The sequence below is a fragment of the Arabidopsis thaliana genome, chromosome 2 (genome assembly GCF_000001735.4).
Source record: "Arabidopsis thaliana chromosome 2, partial sequence".
Classification (NCBI taxonomy): Eukaryota; Viridiplantae; Streptophyta; class Magnoliopsida; order Brassicales; family Brassicaceae; genus Arabidopsis; species Arabidopsis thaliana.
The window spans coordinates 9,298,038-9,312,395 of record NC_003071.7 but is presented as its reverse complement, the minus strand read 5'-3'; the positions used below and the strand labels follow the sequence as shown (position 1 = coordinate 9,312,395).

At 36.6% G+C, this 14,358-nt stretch overlaps 5 protein-coding genes across 8 annotated transcripts; 2 read left to right on the top strand and 3 right to left on the bottom strand.

The window, feature by feature from the left end:
- The first annotated feature begins 2,037 nt into the window (after window positions 1-2,037).
- AT2G21840 (Cysteine/Histidine-rich C1 domain family protein) lies at window positions 2,038-5,372 on the top strand. The gene is made up of 5 exons (NM_127753.4): window positions 2,038-3,415; window positions 3,519-3,620; window positions 3,697-4,719; window positions 4,799-4,883; window positions 4,971-5,372. Exons 1-5 carry the CDS (start codon window positions 2,354-2,356, stop codon window positions 5,006-5,008), a joined length of 2,310 nt encoding a protein of 769 aa, NP_179775.2. The 5' UTR covers window positions 2,038-2,353; the 3' UTR covers window positions 5,009-5,372.
- A 998-nt stretch (window positions 5,373-6,370) lies between these two features.
- Window positions 6,371-8,683, bottom strand: AT2G21830 (Cysteine/Histidine-rich C1 domain family protein). Of its 2 annotated transcripts, NM_001335776.1 has the most exons (4): window positions 7,523-8,683; window positions 7,347-7,445; window positions 6,988-7,253; window positions 6,371-6,904 (listed from the first exon to the last, which is right to left on the bottom strand). In NM_001335776.1, the coding sequence occupies exons 1-4, from the start codon at window positions 8,573-8,575 to the stop codon at window positions 6,853-6,855; spliced, it is 1,470 nt and encodes a 489-aa protein (NP_001324966.1). In that variant the 5' UTR covers window positions 8,576-8,683; the 3' UTR covers window positions 6,371-6,852. The 2 variants fall into 2 exon arrangements, with proteins under 2 accessions (NP_001324966.1, NP_565519.1); NM_127752.3 differs by having other exon boundaries at window positions 6,371-7,253.
- A 304-nt stretch (window positions 8,684-8,987) lies between these two features.
- AT2G21820 (seed maturation protein) lies at window positions 8,988-9,543 on the top strand. The gene has a single exon (NM_127751.3). It carries the CDS (start codon window positions 9,177-9,179, stop codon window positions 9,411-9,413), a length of 237 nt encoding a protein of 78 aa, NP_565518.1. The 5' UTR covers window positions 8,988-9,176; the 3' UTR covers window positions 9,414-9,543.
- A 212-nt stretch (window positions 9,544-9,755) lies between these two features.
- Window positions 9,756-10,142, bottom strand: AT2G21810 (Cysteine/Histidine-rich C1 domain family protein; the record flags this gene model as incomplete). The annotated part of the gene is made up of 1 exon (NM_127750.1): window positions 9,756-10,142. One exon carries the CDS (start codon window positions 10,140-10,142, stop codon window positions 9,756-9,758), a length of 387 nt encoding a protein of 128 aa, NP_179772.1.
- Window positions 10,143-10,469: 327 nt separating this feature from the next.
- On the bottom strand, window positions 10,470-14,318 carry EME1A (essential meiotic endonuclease 1A). 3 transcript variants are annotated; one of them, NM_001202643.1, is made up of 12 exons: window positions 13,948-14,241; window positions 13,592-13,729; window positions 13,421-13,485; window positions 12,965-13,132; window positions 12,731-12,884; window positions 12,519-12,637; window positions 11,689-11,864; window positions 11,554-11,617; window positions 11,340-11,458; window positions 11,131-11,220; window positions 10,940-11,054; window positions 10,470-10,839 (listed from the first exon to the last, which is right to left on the bottom strand). In NM_001202643.1, the coding sequence occupies exons 1-12, from the start codon at window positions 14,198-14,200 to the stop codon at window positions 10,651-10,653; spliced, it is 1,650 nt and encodes a 549-aa protein (NP_001189572.1). In that variant the 5' UTR covers window positions 14,201-14,241; the 3' UTR covers window positions 10,470-10,650. The 3 variants fall into 3 exon arrangements, with proteins under 3 accessions (NP_001189572.1, NP_179771.2, NP_001323848.1); NM_127749.5 differs by having other exon boundaries at window positions 10,471-10,839; window positions 12,519-12,628; window positions 13,948-14,318; NM_001335775.1 differs by having other exon boundaries at window positions 10,472-10,839; window positions 10,940-11,220; window positions 12,519-12,628; window positions 13,948-14,306.
- Window positions 14,319-14,358: the final 40 nt, after the last annotated feature.

Here is a 14,358-nt window from a genome sequence, read left to right as displayed (position 1 = left end):
ATTATGAATCCTACACGTTATATGCAATTGTTCTCATTTAAGAATTTTAAATTTTATTTAGATTTTTCGTCATCTATTTTGGTCCACAGATTAGTTGAGCGTTATTGTCTTCACCTACACGTTTACATATTTTAATAATATATTATATCGGGGACAAGTTCATATCGAATGAGTAATAGAATTAGATCGGGGACAAATTCAGATCGAATAATAGACAAGATGATATGTAATAACTGGATGTTTTTGTTATTTTACAATAGAAGAAAAAAAAATCGTGTCGGTGAAAACAATAATGCTCAACTAATCTGTGGACCAAAATAAATGGTGAAAATCTAAATCAAATTAGAAACCTTAAATGAGAATAATTGGTGGATAAAATGTGGGATTCATGATAATATTGAAAGATGGTGAAAATCGGAGACAAGATCTAGACATAACGGAAAATTTATGATGAATAGAAATTAGGGGACAAAATAAATTAAAAGTTATATGTAAAGAATATGTGCACGTTGTCAGGAGAAGTGAGAGAGACAAAAACGTTTCATTTTGTCTTCGGAAAGATAGTGATGTGTGGTTAAAGCGCACGGATCTCGAGAAAGGAGAAACAAAATAGAGAAGAAATGGTGAGGGCAATATAGATATTTTAAGTGGAAATGTGGTATGATGTGTAAGGGAGGAAAAATTATGGTAAATTGCATAAGAAATTGAGAAAATATGGTAAATTTTATAATTTTTCCAAATATTTATAGTTTTTAGTTTGTTGGGCTTCGAAGATATACTAGATTTTAACCGCGGTACACTGTGGGTACAATTTATTTTTTAAAGTTAGTATATATAAAAATTTACAAATTTTATGTATCTATAAAATATTTTTATTTTATAGTTTACAGTTGTTATTAAGTAACGTCCTGCCAAACCCGTCTTGTAAAAAAAAATCATTTATGATATGTTTATGAATCATTGTCTAAATATTTTAGTCGATGCGCGACGTTGAACCCACACATTTTTTCGCCAATTGGTTAATATATGTTCATTTTTAAAATTTTGAATCACAAAATATGACGGAAATGTTTTTTGAGATTTTTAAAAACTTTATATATTATATAATGATGTTAAAAAATTGTGATATATTAAACGTTTAGAATATTTAAATATGTGAAATCTTTAAAAATTAAATAAGAAAATTTTAAATTAATTTGAATTATAATTGTTTTATAAAAGTATTATTAAAAAAAAATGTTTAATTTCACCGAACGGGATTAGATGGTAGGACGGGTTTATAATATTATTATATATATACTTTACAACAATTAAATAATCATTTGAAGAAAGAAAACTTTTAAATTGATTTGAATTATACATCTTTTAAACTAAAATATTATTAAAACAAAATAACAAAATAATGTTTAATTTTTCTGAACGGGGTTAGATGGTATGACGGGTTTGGGTCGATAGTAATACAAGACGGTATACCACGGGTGAAATCCATTAAATATGTTTAATTCCACTGAACGGGATTAGATGGTATGACGGGTTTGGATCGATAGTAATACGAGACAGTATACTACAGATGAAATCTTAGATATAACAATTAAAATATAATTATATTATCTTAAACACTAAACAAATTAAAGAATATTAATTAAATAAATATAATTTAAATTTAAATTATGTAGTTATAAACTAGATTTTGACTTAATGAACTGTATGTATTGTTTCTATAGTTTTAAAAAGTAAAAATCAAACATAGTAATTGTATACTAAAAATCTATAGATATAAGAGTTGTACATTTAGAAAATACAAAAAAATAAATTATATATATTTTTAATCTACTAAACATATTAAATTTTTATTTTTTAAAAAATAATTATAGTCCCGCGGTATACCATAGATTATAATTAATATATATATATATATATATTTATTTATATAGATATTTACACAATTCTTTTAAACAATAACAAAAAGAGGTTAAGGAGGAAAACTAGATTAACATAGAAAACACTTATTACCTGAAACTAGTAAAAAGAAAGAAAGTAATATCAATTGGCTTAAAAAAATAGTAGAGGATATGGGGCACAATAAACAAATTTATTTCATGTTTACGACAAATTTTATGTTTGTTTTTAATAAAAAACAAAAATTGCGGTATATTACGGGTTAAAATCTAATTTACGTTTAAAACGTAAGTAAACTCGATATCCAAACCCATAATTGACCCGACCCGAACTCCCAAAAGTGAAGCTCGAATCAAAACATACAAATAATTGGAAAACGTTTTTAAATCTTTAAATCAAAGCGGAGAAGTAAATAAAATTCTGAACGTTTTCTTGGTTGACTTTCTTGCTCTCGATGGGAAAGCTCCAACATGGATCTCATGAGTGCGAGTTGACCTCGCGGGGGATCGTCGCAAACGGGATCTGCAACATCTGCTTCAAAGATGAACCTGTTGAATTCGCCTGTGACCCTTGCAATTTCGATCTCTGCAAAGCTTGCTCAGATCTTCCCCAGAAAATGTCACACCATCTTCATCCGGAGCACCCTCTAGAATTTCGTATAGGCGAAGATGATCAGAAGACTAAACACATGGTGTGCGTCGTGTGCGGAAACATGTCTTCTGGAGCCAAATACTATTACGAGTGTAGCAAGTGTGAGATCTACCTCGATTTGGGCTGTGCACTTCAGAAGAACATAGCGACGAGTTGGGAAGCCAAAGAAATGCTCCATTACAGCCATGAACACTTACTTAAAAGGTGTAGGCCAGGACCAGATTCCAAAGACTCTTGCCTTCTCTGTGAGCAACCTCTCTCCTTCACTGCAATATGTTACGGTTGCGTTCATTGTTACTTGTTTTTTCACGAGCGTTGCCTTGATCTACCAACCGAGATTCAACATCCCGTGCATCCTATGCACCCTCTCAAACGCCTTAATTATATACAAACTTTTGACGGTGAGAAATCTTGTAATGCCTGTCACGGCCAATTTGTTGGTGTCCCATTTGGTTGCTTAGGATGTGGGTTTTACCTTCATCTGAGATGTGCAGATGCCTTGTTGCGGGGTTTGTTGTATAAGTCCCATGAACACAGGCTATTTTATGTAGAAAGTACTCGTCGTGTTGCTGATGAAAGAGTAAAACAACCATGTCTAATATGCAAGGAAACCGTGGTCTATGACAGATTCTATTATTTATGCGTGGAATGTGATTTGAAATGTCATACCAAGTGTCTTGAGATACCTGAATATGTGATCAAGAAATCCTATCACATCCATAAACTTAGATTTATAAGAGTCGGAGGGGAGGACGATTTTTTGGAGTATTGTGGTGTTTGTGAGACTATGGTAATTTCACGATATCCTGAATATTCCTGTGAAGAATGTGATTTTGTCGGCCACACTGAATGCATTCTACGCGAGGTAATTAATATTTTTATTACAGCTTTATTTTTTCTTATAATGATGACGATATCCGTTGACGAAAATGATATGAGCTAATACTCTTCTTACTCATTACCAACAGGAAGTGCCTTCCCCAATGTACTTGAAAGATTTGTACTCTTGCAGCAAAGGCAACACAAAATCCCAACATCTTGAAACCATTGAATTTGAAGATAGGTTACTGGTATGCCTTTTTATTATAATCAGTACACTAGTGAAACAATGTCTTCACCTAAAATTGTTTCAAATATATACTCCAGGTTAATAGCTTCAGTCATATTCATGTGATGAAACTAATCCACATGAGTGAGCTTGAGGAAGAAGGAAAGTGCAACATGTGTGGGACAAAAATACATGATAATCCTTGCAAATGTGAGACATGTAGCTTCCAATCACATGATTTTTGTGCAGAGCTTGGGCGACCATCAAAGCATCAGTTTCATTTAAACCATTCTTTGACCCTTCTACCAAATACCCCTAGATGGTTTAGAAGGAAGTGTGAGTCATGCAAAGACGATATAGGCGGGTTCAATCTCTTCTGTCGTATATGCAATTTCATCATCGACATCAACTGCGCTTTGAAAGATAAAAAAATGCATGGTGCATTACAAAGGGGTCAGAAAATCATTGGAACATGGTTAGGACTTTGCATACAAGACAAACATAGCTTGTTTCAAGTTATCGTTTCACGGTCATATCCTATCACTTGTTCTATTTGTGATGAGAAGTTTTGTGGAAAGGCTTTTTCATGTGTGACGTGTGAAGATATATATCACCCTATGTGTATCCAAGTTGGGAGGCGAATTCTAGTTGGTCATCCACTTCATGTTGATCACATGCTAGCAATTTCACTTAAAAGTGGATCCAAGTGCACGGCCTGCCAACTGAATATAACAAAATATGGCTATCATTGTACCATCTGCGAAATCAATTTCCATATTGAATGCATCAAAGCAGTGATAGTACCAAGAAAGATCAAGTCTCATAGTCACTATTTCTATAACTTTTGGAACAATGATTCGAGGGTGACTCGAGCTTGCGGTGTGTGCTCTAGACCATGTGGTGTGTCGTTCTACGGATGTATTGACTGTATGTTCAACGCCCATGTAGAGTGTATTGGGTTTCCAGCTAATGTGAGGAACCAACGGCATGTGCATACTCTCACACAAGTATACACTTCTCACAGGGAAAAATGGTCTGTCCGTGACAATTACATGGATCGTATATCTTACAAATGCTATCCTTGCGATAGGAATTTTCCCACTGAAAGGATAATGTCTAAGGTAAAGAGTTAACCGACTCTCATTTTTTTTATCAAAAATAATATTCGAATTTCATCATTTTTTTTCCCGATTCGTACAGGATGACCGTAGGGAAACAACAGAAGAGAAACAACAGAAAGACATCTATCTTATGCACCTTGAGCGTGATCTCATTGACCTTTTAGGTAGTGTTCTGCCTCCCTCTCTGAATTTAACCACAAGTTCCGTCGTATCATGTTATGCCTCAAAATCATCTCATTTTCTTCTTGTAGTGAGAACAGATGATGATGCATGTGGTCAAAGCCAGTGACGATTCCTCTTAGTTTGGTTCTGCCTCCCTTTATGAAACTGAATACGGAAAAATCCCTTATCTGAGGTTATGCCTCAATCTCTTCTCGTTTTCTTATCGTGTTTTAACAATAAAAGGTGGCGTGTTCGAAGACTTGGCTCTGATGAGTCTTATTTGTTATGCCTCCCTCTCTCAAATGCAACTTCAGTGAACTAAAGTTATGTTTCAGAATTCTATCATCTTCAACTTAGTCATTTGGTGAACTAAATTTGCAACATGTTTATTTATTGGATCTTGGATTTGTGGTTCTGATTGCCAAGTTTGAATGATTTTCAAGTGTGTATACCTGATTTAATAGTGAGTTTCTCTGATTGTTTGTGTGGAATATTGTTGTTTTGATGTTGTTTCTTTCTTATTTTTGCTTTTTCGAGAAAATACTTGCATTTTGTTTTTCGCATAATCAAGCTTTTGTGTTCGGAAAACCATAGATATAGTGTGAAGCTTAAGCTTCTATCTGGAATTTCCGACAAAACGTCAGGAACGTGATTTTACTTTGAGTCTTCTCCATATTGAATGAACAGGCTTTGAGGAATTATATTGTAAGTGTGAATACAGTGGGAGATGCTTGCTTGAGAACAAGCTGCAGTTGCCTGACGTTTTGTACTACAGATAAAGAATCATTCTCTCTTTTTGTACTACAGAAACGTAGAATTGCCTCGAATTGGATGCAAGGATTCCTGAGAAGCCTTAATTTGCCTCCCATGACGAGTTTTCGAGGGAAGGAGCTTTGTCATGAAACAGCGGAAGACTTGTTTGTTAGTTGGTTGGAAATATTCCTGAAACTTTCCGTTTCATTGCATCAGACTGCGCAATAAAGAATCTGCACACCTCATGTGAATGTAAAAACCGCATTCTAGACAACCAAACGGGACACTTTCAATCTTGTCCCTACACGCACCACAAAATGTTCGACCACCACTTCATATGTAATCAAGGCCTCTAAGAGGGTGTTTCGGATGCACGCGATGTTGACTCTCTGTTGGAAGATCAATGCAACGCTCGTGGAGAAACAAGTAACAGGAAACACAACCGTAGCATGTATAAGAGGGAGACAAAGGGAGCTCACAAAGCAGGCAAGAGCCTCTAGCGTCTTGTCCTGGTCTACACCTTCGAAGCAAATGTTCATGACTGTACTGAAGCATTTCTCTAACAACTTGTGATAATGTTCTTCAGTAGGCACAACCAAGATCAAGATAGACCTCACGTTCGTAAAATGAGCAAGAATACATATTCCCACAACCAGAGCAGACAATATATTGGTGACCTATGACTAGTATAGTATGGGTGATAAAATTGCATAGGCGACAGAAGAGATTGAACCCTTCTATATCATTCATGCAAATGTTACAATTCATAACAACTCCTGCACCTGCAGGGGCCGCTGGCTTTTCCAATGGAAACACTGAACTTTGTGTATTATGTCACCAAGATTACATAAGAAAAACACCATTGGAACTGGAAAAACGATAATGGAATCCAAAACAGAGGATTGAAAATACATAGTGTGCCAAAAACAAAGAAAACAGAACAAGAAATAAACAGAGCAAATAAACATATTACAAACATGATTTACTAACCGACAAAATTTTAGAGGTATATAACATAACAAGAAGTTGCAGAACTTAGTTTCAGAGGAGGAACAACCTAACTACGAAGAATCACGGTCTTTGATACGATGTCGGTCAATACACCGAAGATGATAAATCGTTTCACACTCCATACATGACACAGCCTTCCCAAGCACCCTCTCATGACAAATAATACAAACTTTTTGATATGACCTCGGGAACATAACTTGGACCATTCTATGCTTGCCTCCCAAACAACGTCCTCTCCAAGTTCCAACGACTTTCGGTCCTGTCATCCCAAGAAAACGTTTACCTTTCATGGCGCAACTGACGTGGATAATAAAATTGCATATTCGACAAAATAGATTGAACCCTTTTATATCCTCTCTGCAGCTTTTACAACTCGTCATATCCGTAGCAACTGGTTTTGGCATGAGTGTCAAAAGATGGTTCCAATGAAACCGATGTCTTGATGGTTTCCCTAGCTCCACACAGAAGTTATGTGTCACAAAGTTGCAAGTCTCGCATTTCCATGGATTACCAAGTATTTCTTTTTCACATATGTGACAATGTTCTTTGCCTTCAAGCTCACACATATCAATCGATGTCACCACATGATTATGGTTGATATCATGAACCTGCAACATATACCTTACACGTTTGAGACAAAAGGCTGGCTTAAAATGATGTTCATACTTTTCTTCCACTGATAGATAATTATAAAGCCATACCATAACTTTGTTGGTTTCATAGTCTTCTTGGTTTGTTGCTCTTTTGACGTCTTCAACACAAGAATACAGATCCTTCAAGTACAATGGTGATGGCTCTTTCTGTAGTTTGTAGATATAGATCATCAGCATTGCATCATTATTAAGAAACAAAAAAACACAAAAACGATATTGATTACCTCGCGTAGAATGCATTCAATGTGACCAAGAAAATCACATTCTTCGCACGAATAAACATGATGTCCGGCATGAATCAATGTCTCGCAAACGCCACAGTACTCCAAAGAATCATCCTCTTCACGTACTCTTTTACAAACAAGTGGATGAATGTGACAAGATCTCTTAGAAATGGTCTTGGAAATCCCAAGGCATTCGAAATGAAACTCCAATTCACATTCGATGCAGTGGTAGTAAGAATCGAGAGAGCTCACTACAGCTCCCAAGCATATTTGGCAACAATTGTTTCTTCCAAAATGTTCTTTAGCATTCGAAGATACATAAAACAATTTATGCTCATGAGATTCATGCATCAGACAGCGCAAAAACGAATCTGCACACCTCATGTGAATGTAAAAACCACATTCTAGGCAGCCAAAGGGGACACTGTCAATCTTCTCTCTACACGCACCGCAAAATGTTCGACCACCACTTCGTATGTAATCAAGGCGTCTGAGAGGGTGTTCCAGATGCACGGGATGTCGAATCTCTGTCGGAAGATCGAGACAGCGCTCGTGGAGAAACGAGTAACAGTAAACACAACCGTAACATATAGAAGAGGGAGAAAGAGGGAGCTCACAAAGCAGGCAAGAGCCTCTAGCATCTTGTCCTGGTTTACACCTTCGAAGCAAATGTTCATGACTGTAATGAAGCATTTCTCTAACGTCCCAACCAGTGAAAACGTTCTTCAGTAGTGCACAACCGAGATCAAGATAGATCTCACATTCTTTACATTCATAGAATGAGCAAGAAGACATGTTCCCACAACAAGAGCAGACAATGTAACCAGGTTTTCGATCATATTGGAATAGAGAAAACTCAAGAGGATGATCTGAGTGAAAACCATGTGACACCTTTTGCGGCAGCTTGGAGCAAGTCTTACATATATCAAAATTGCAAGGCTTACATGCGTATTCAACAACTTGGTCTTGGAAGCAAATGTTGCAGATGCCTTCAGCTACAATCTCCGGCGAGGTCAAAGGGCATGAGTGGGAGAAATGCTCGAGTTTTCCCATGGGGAAGAAGCAAGATTGGAATCTTGATCTAAGAGTACCATTAGATAACACAGTAATCTTGATCAAAGAACCTTCATGATTCAAAATCCCAAAAGCATAACTAATTGTGAGGTCGACAGAGAGAGAGAGAGTAATAAATTAGTGGCTCAATAATTGTTTCTCAACGTGGTGTGGTTGGAAAATTTAATATTTTTTATTTCGTTTACTGACCATGCTTAATTGGATTCTATTGAGCCCATTTTTTTTTTTTTGGTATCATTATGGTAATTGAAGTAATAATGATACTTAAAATTGTTATTGAATATGAAACTTAAAAATTGATGAAGAGTCTTCTCAGTGTGAAGTACCTTTCACTAGACAGTTCTTTATTCATAAGCATGTTCGATAACATATCAAGAAGCATAAATCCAACAGATGATAAGGGTCAAAGACGACTTCTTTTGGCTAACTTACGACACGTGACCAACAAGATAGGTCTAGACTTCTGAAGAACTGCCACGTCTTGGCAAGGTGGCAGGTTTTAAGACCATGGCTTGAGGGCATAAATAAGTTTTGTGGACAAAAGGGGAAAATGAGTTAAGAAGGATCGGTATCATCAACGATGTCGGGAGCACAAGGAGCAGAGCCGATGGATTCAAGAACGGCGACAACGTACGAGTCAGTGGAAGGAGGACAGAACAAGACGAAGCTTGATATAAGGTCAAAGGAAGACGAAGGTGGGATTCAAGTTGACAAGCTTCAAGACAAGGTCTCTGATGCTGCTGGTCTTGGCGGACCTGTCTTTGGTGCTGGTAAAGACGACAAGAAGCAGGATCTTGGTGTTACCGGTACCGGCTAGGTCTCTGTAAAATATGTTCAGATACGGTCCTGTCATAGTCATGTAATATTAAAAACATGTTTTGAGTAGAAAACTAATCAATAAAAGTCTTTTATGAGAAAACAATGAAACCTAACATTCAGACTCTTTATTATGAACCAAATCAAACTGTGTCCTCTTAAAAAACCAATAGGATCTGTGTATGAAAAAACAGAGAAGCAAGATCAAATAGGACCTTCACAAAACCAACCAAGAGTAAAACACCTAAACTTATAACAACACAAGGAAATAACATGTGTTGAATCCTGAGACAGAACCAGTATGGTAGCTCTCAATACACAGGATGATATATCTCTTCACACGTCATACATGACACAGCTTTCCCAAACAAAAACTCCAAGTTCCAGTGAATTTCTGCCTTAAAGCTTCAAGAACATGTTTACTTTTCAAGGCACAGTTGATGTGGATAACAAAAGTACATATACGGCAGAAGAGATTGAAATCGTATATATTCTCTCTGCAAATGTCACATTTCATCTTTTCCTGTGAAGGATACTTTGTCAACAGTGTCAAAGGATGGTTCTGATGAAATCGATGTCTTGATGGTCGCCCCAACTCCACACAGTACTGATGTGTCTCGAAGCGGCAGGTCTCACATTTCCATGGGTTACCAAGTATGTTTCCTCCACATATCTTGCAATATGGATATTTATCAAGAGCACTCATGAGGACTGGTTTCATAACATGCATATGCCATATATCATTAACCTACCTGAAGCAATTAGCCAAAACGAGAAAAAGTGTTTTTAGTTTTCATGAGCGTGATTGATTATGTAAAAGTCATACTGTAGTTTGTTTTCCAAGTTGTTGGTTCCAGAGGTTTCTTGATCTATTGATCTCATGGTAACTTTGCTAGAAGAATACAAAACTTTCAAGTACAACGGCGAAGGCTTTTCCTGTTGATTATGAGTATGAGTAGCTTTTCATCATCAATAAGAAAAGAAAAGAAGAAAACAGAATTGTAATGAAAAGAAGAAAACAGAATTGCAACTCTACAAGTCAAGCACTCAAAACCACTTGCCAGAAAATATATCATTATCTTTACTCTTTAGAAAACGAGTCAGGACTACACACATTAAAGACTTCAAACAACATAATGAACTTTGCATGCATATACAAAAAAAAATCTCAGACACAATCATTCTTCTGTTTTGTTTGACATAGAAAGTTAAGAACCTATTTGATGTTCTCTCTAGTTCTAAATTAAGTCAGATGGAGGAAGTGTGAAGGAAGCAGCACCATTTTCGACGTCATCAGTCTTAATGGTTCCATCTAAAGACATAAGCACTCTGTATATCCGCTTCGAACAGGCCTCACCTACACTTGTGTCTCTTCCTACTAAATTTTCCACTTTCAAGTCTTTCAGTAGAAACTCCTTCTCATGAACCTGGTCCCCAATTTTGTTAACCAACACAACACAATTTGCATCAGAAGCCATTAGAAACAACAACTCAAGAAGTCAATATCCGTAGTTTGTGTTAACTCACCGATATGTTAGGATCCATATAAACCTTAAGAAGTGACTTCAAGGATGGGTATTTCTTTGACACTGCTATAGCGTATCTTGGCTGTACCTTTGGTATTGCTACCAACACTTTCAACCTATCGATCCAATGCATATTAAACAAAGAAGGTGATTTCTAAAAAGATTATTGAAACTGGGTTTAGATTACTCTACCATATGCTCTCTCTAATCAAGTGCTTATCAGCTGCATTCTTGGACATTAATGTACCATCAGCGTATACTGATAACCGAGTTAACTTCTTCCTGCGCATCAGACAGTTTTGCTTCAGAATCAAGGTCATCAAGAAAATGGAATTTCCACTGGGCATCATATCGAATCAAAATCTTTGGAAACAAAATTGAAATAGCATAGATATCAATACCTGACTTGGCAATGGGCCAGACTACTTGTTAACCGAACAACATGGTCAGCCACCTCAGCCTCGTCTACACAATGCCGGGAATGTACTCCAATATAGTGAGTTGATAACTTCGCAATTGCCTGTAACACATCAGAGCTTTATTAAAGACATCAAAGGAGCATTAAGGATTTTTTTTTTTTCCCTCTAGACACATTTTGATTAGGAACTGTAGTACCTCATCAATAGGAGGCTTTCTCCAACCACAGCCATTTACAGGGTCCTTGTACTCAACCCTTTCCCTAGAAGATAGAGTTGTTTAGCTTCAGTATGGAAACATTAATGCAACAAAAATGTACCTTCTCAAACGCACTTTTTGTTTACGTAGGACAGTAACTTATTGGTGAGGTAGCACATTGTATAAGATGGGTATTCGTCACGAACTCTGTAGACGTTTTCTAGAAGTTCTTTCTTAGCAACAAGATTACAAAAGTCTTCAGCCTCATACAAGAGTAAAACATATGGAATCTTGGACCCTAGAGGCAATGACTGCAATAGATCAAAGAAGATGCAAATGAAGAGTATAAGAAATACTAGGTAAAGCTGATTCACATAATAATCTTCTAAGGCCCTACAGGCCATCACAAAAGGGATTCATTTCTTTACATTTAATATTTCATCATCTGTAACCCAATTCCCTGACAGGTTGTATGAAGTTATCTTTGATCAATTACTTTCTAATAAGCAAATATCTTATTCTTAAAGATGGAGGTTTGAAAAAAACATTAATAACAGAACCACTCAAGCAAAATAATTTTGACAAACAGTGCCCATATGCCTGGATCTGAAACACACAAAAGAGAGCACATTCGACTTTAAGCGGATATTTCAAACCTCGTGCTGTTAGAAGAAAATAACGAGAGAGGAATCATAGCTTGTCTTCCATCAATAAGAGTATGATGAAATGAAATTCGTAACACAGTAGAGAATGATGCATAAGTCAGGGAAAAAACACATGTTCAACTAACAAGCTTATCCACATATGAAACAGATATATTGACCAGATTGGGGCATTGATAACAGTTGCAAGTACTGGGTTCTAAGAACCACTTGTCCTCAAAGATATTGCAGTTATGAAATTCAAGATGCAAACCAATTGATTAAAATTGGCCTGTACTACAAAATTTGACCGAATTATGGTACCTGAGCAATATCTTCTGGAAGTGTCATTGTCCACACAATGGATCTCTGAATCGGATTAGTGGTGACATGGTATGTAATACATTTCTCTTTCAATCCCGAAATGAGAAGTCCTGTAATAACTGAAGGCCTTAAATCTCCATACTTTAGTGATGAACTAGCCAATCTTTAGGAATATGTTGAAGAATGATAAGTAAAATGAAGAAATTCCTTACCTCCAAAAGATCCTTCAAGCACTTTATTGTCAATCCAGGCAACAATACATTTAAGTGCTTTATCCTTTTCCTTTGCCCATTTCTGCTTTTCCCTCTCCAACTTTTTATGCTCAGCATCTTCTGCTTTCGAGGCAGCTTTCTGTAATTTTTCTTGCTGGACGATGGAAGCTAATTAAGTATTGATCCAGGGAACAGAAAACAGAAAAGTCGCGTAAGAACTAAGAAGAAGCTCACTTCTTTTTGTAACTTCTTTTCCTCTGCCGCGCGGGTTTTTTCATCTTTTGACATCTTCTTTTTAGGCAATGAATCAGCAGAAAGAGATGTACTTTTAGAAGTTATGGTCTGCTTTTTTCGACCCATCTTCTCAACGCCTGTATCTTCTTTCTCATGGTCAGAATCTACCTGATTTTTTGCAAGTGAATCAAAATAACAAAAGACGTAAGCAATTTATATATTATACAGCTTGTACCATTTAGTGACAAGATCAACGCAATATGCACCAAACAAAAGAGCGAACTAACCAGCAATACCTAAATAAACAAAATAAAGGCCCATGAGAATCCTAAATACTCCCAATCCTCTAAACAAAAGCATTATGAATCACAAAAAAAGAGCCAACTATTCCTTCATCATGTACACACATCACGAAGAAAATGGTATGAATGCAGAATGCCTAGCAGATAAAAGTACCTCAATAGCATCTTTAGACAGCGAAGATTGAAAACTAGCTCTCCGCATCCAACTAGGATCATCATCTGAAAGAAAAGAACGACGAGCAATTTATAAGTGGAGAAGAAACTACCCTTTGGAATCGAATTTCATCATGACGGATATATTTTAATAGGTCATAGTTAGCCTCACCAGAATTAGCATCACTGGATCCAAATTCCAATCTACAAGGTTTCTTCCAAGAATCAGTATAAACAGGTTCATACTTTTTTGAACTCTCAGGTCCAGGACTGTCTTCAGAATCCGATTCAAGAGATATAACTCGTTTACCTAATCAGGTTTCCAAAAAAAAAAAAGACTCAGCGAAACAGTAAAACCCTAACAAAGAAACTGAAAGACTCATCATCAATCACAAAAATTAACAAGTGGAACAGTCTCCCCCAAGTCTAAATTTCTCTATAAAATAAACTATTTCAACATAATCGTCGGCGAACTGAAAATAACAACGACGGATTGAGAGATTTCTCGATTAAGAACGTCAAACTTACCGAAAAAATTGTTCTCGCGGCCTGAAGAAGCTCCGGTTCCGGAACCAAAGGAAGACTTTAGGACAGTGACATCGTCAGAGAGAGGTGTCTCGTCGAGGAAAAACGGAGTAGAAGCAGATCCTGGCGGTTGCTTCTGCAGTGATGGTTCGGTATCCAAGTTCAAATCCGTGGGTGTACGATTCTTTCGAGCCCTCTTCGACGGTGGTGGAGTAGCTTCATCCTCGCCGTCGGAGATCAAAATGAAATCGCTCATTGAGTGAGTGAGAGAGAGATTTCGAGTTTAAATTTGGCAATGAAGGCGGGACTATCGATAGAGAAATCAGTGATAAACGATTCGTCAGAGTTTCAGAGTGTTTGGCTACATGCTTTACTTTATTCTCTATATGATAGAGCTTGCTTTAGAAACTTTGT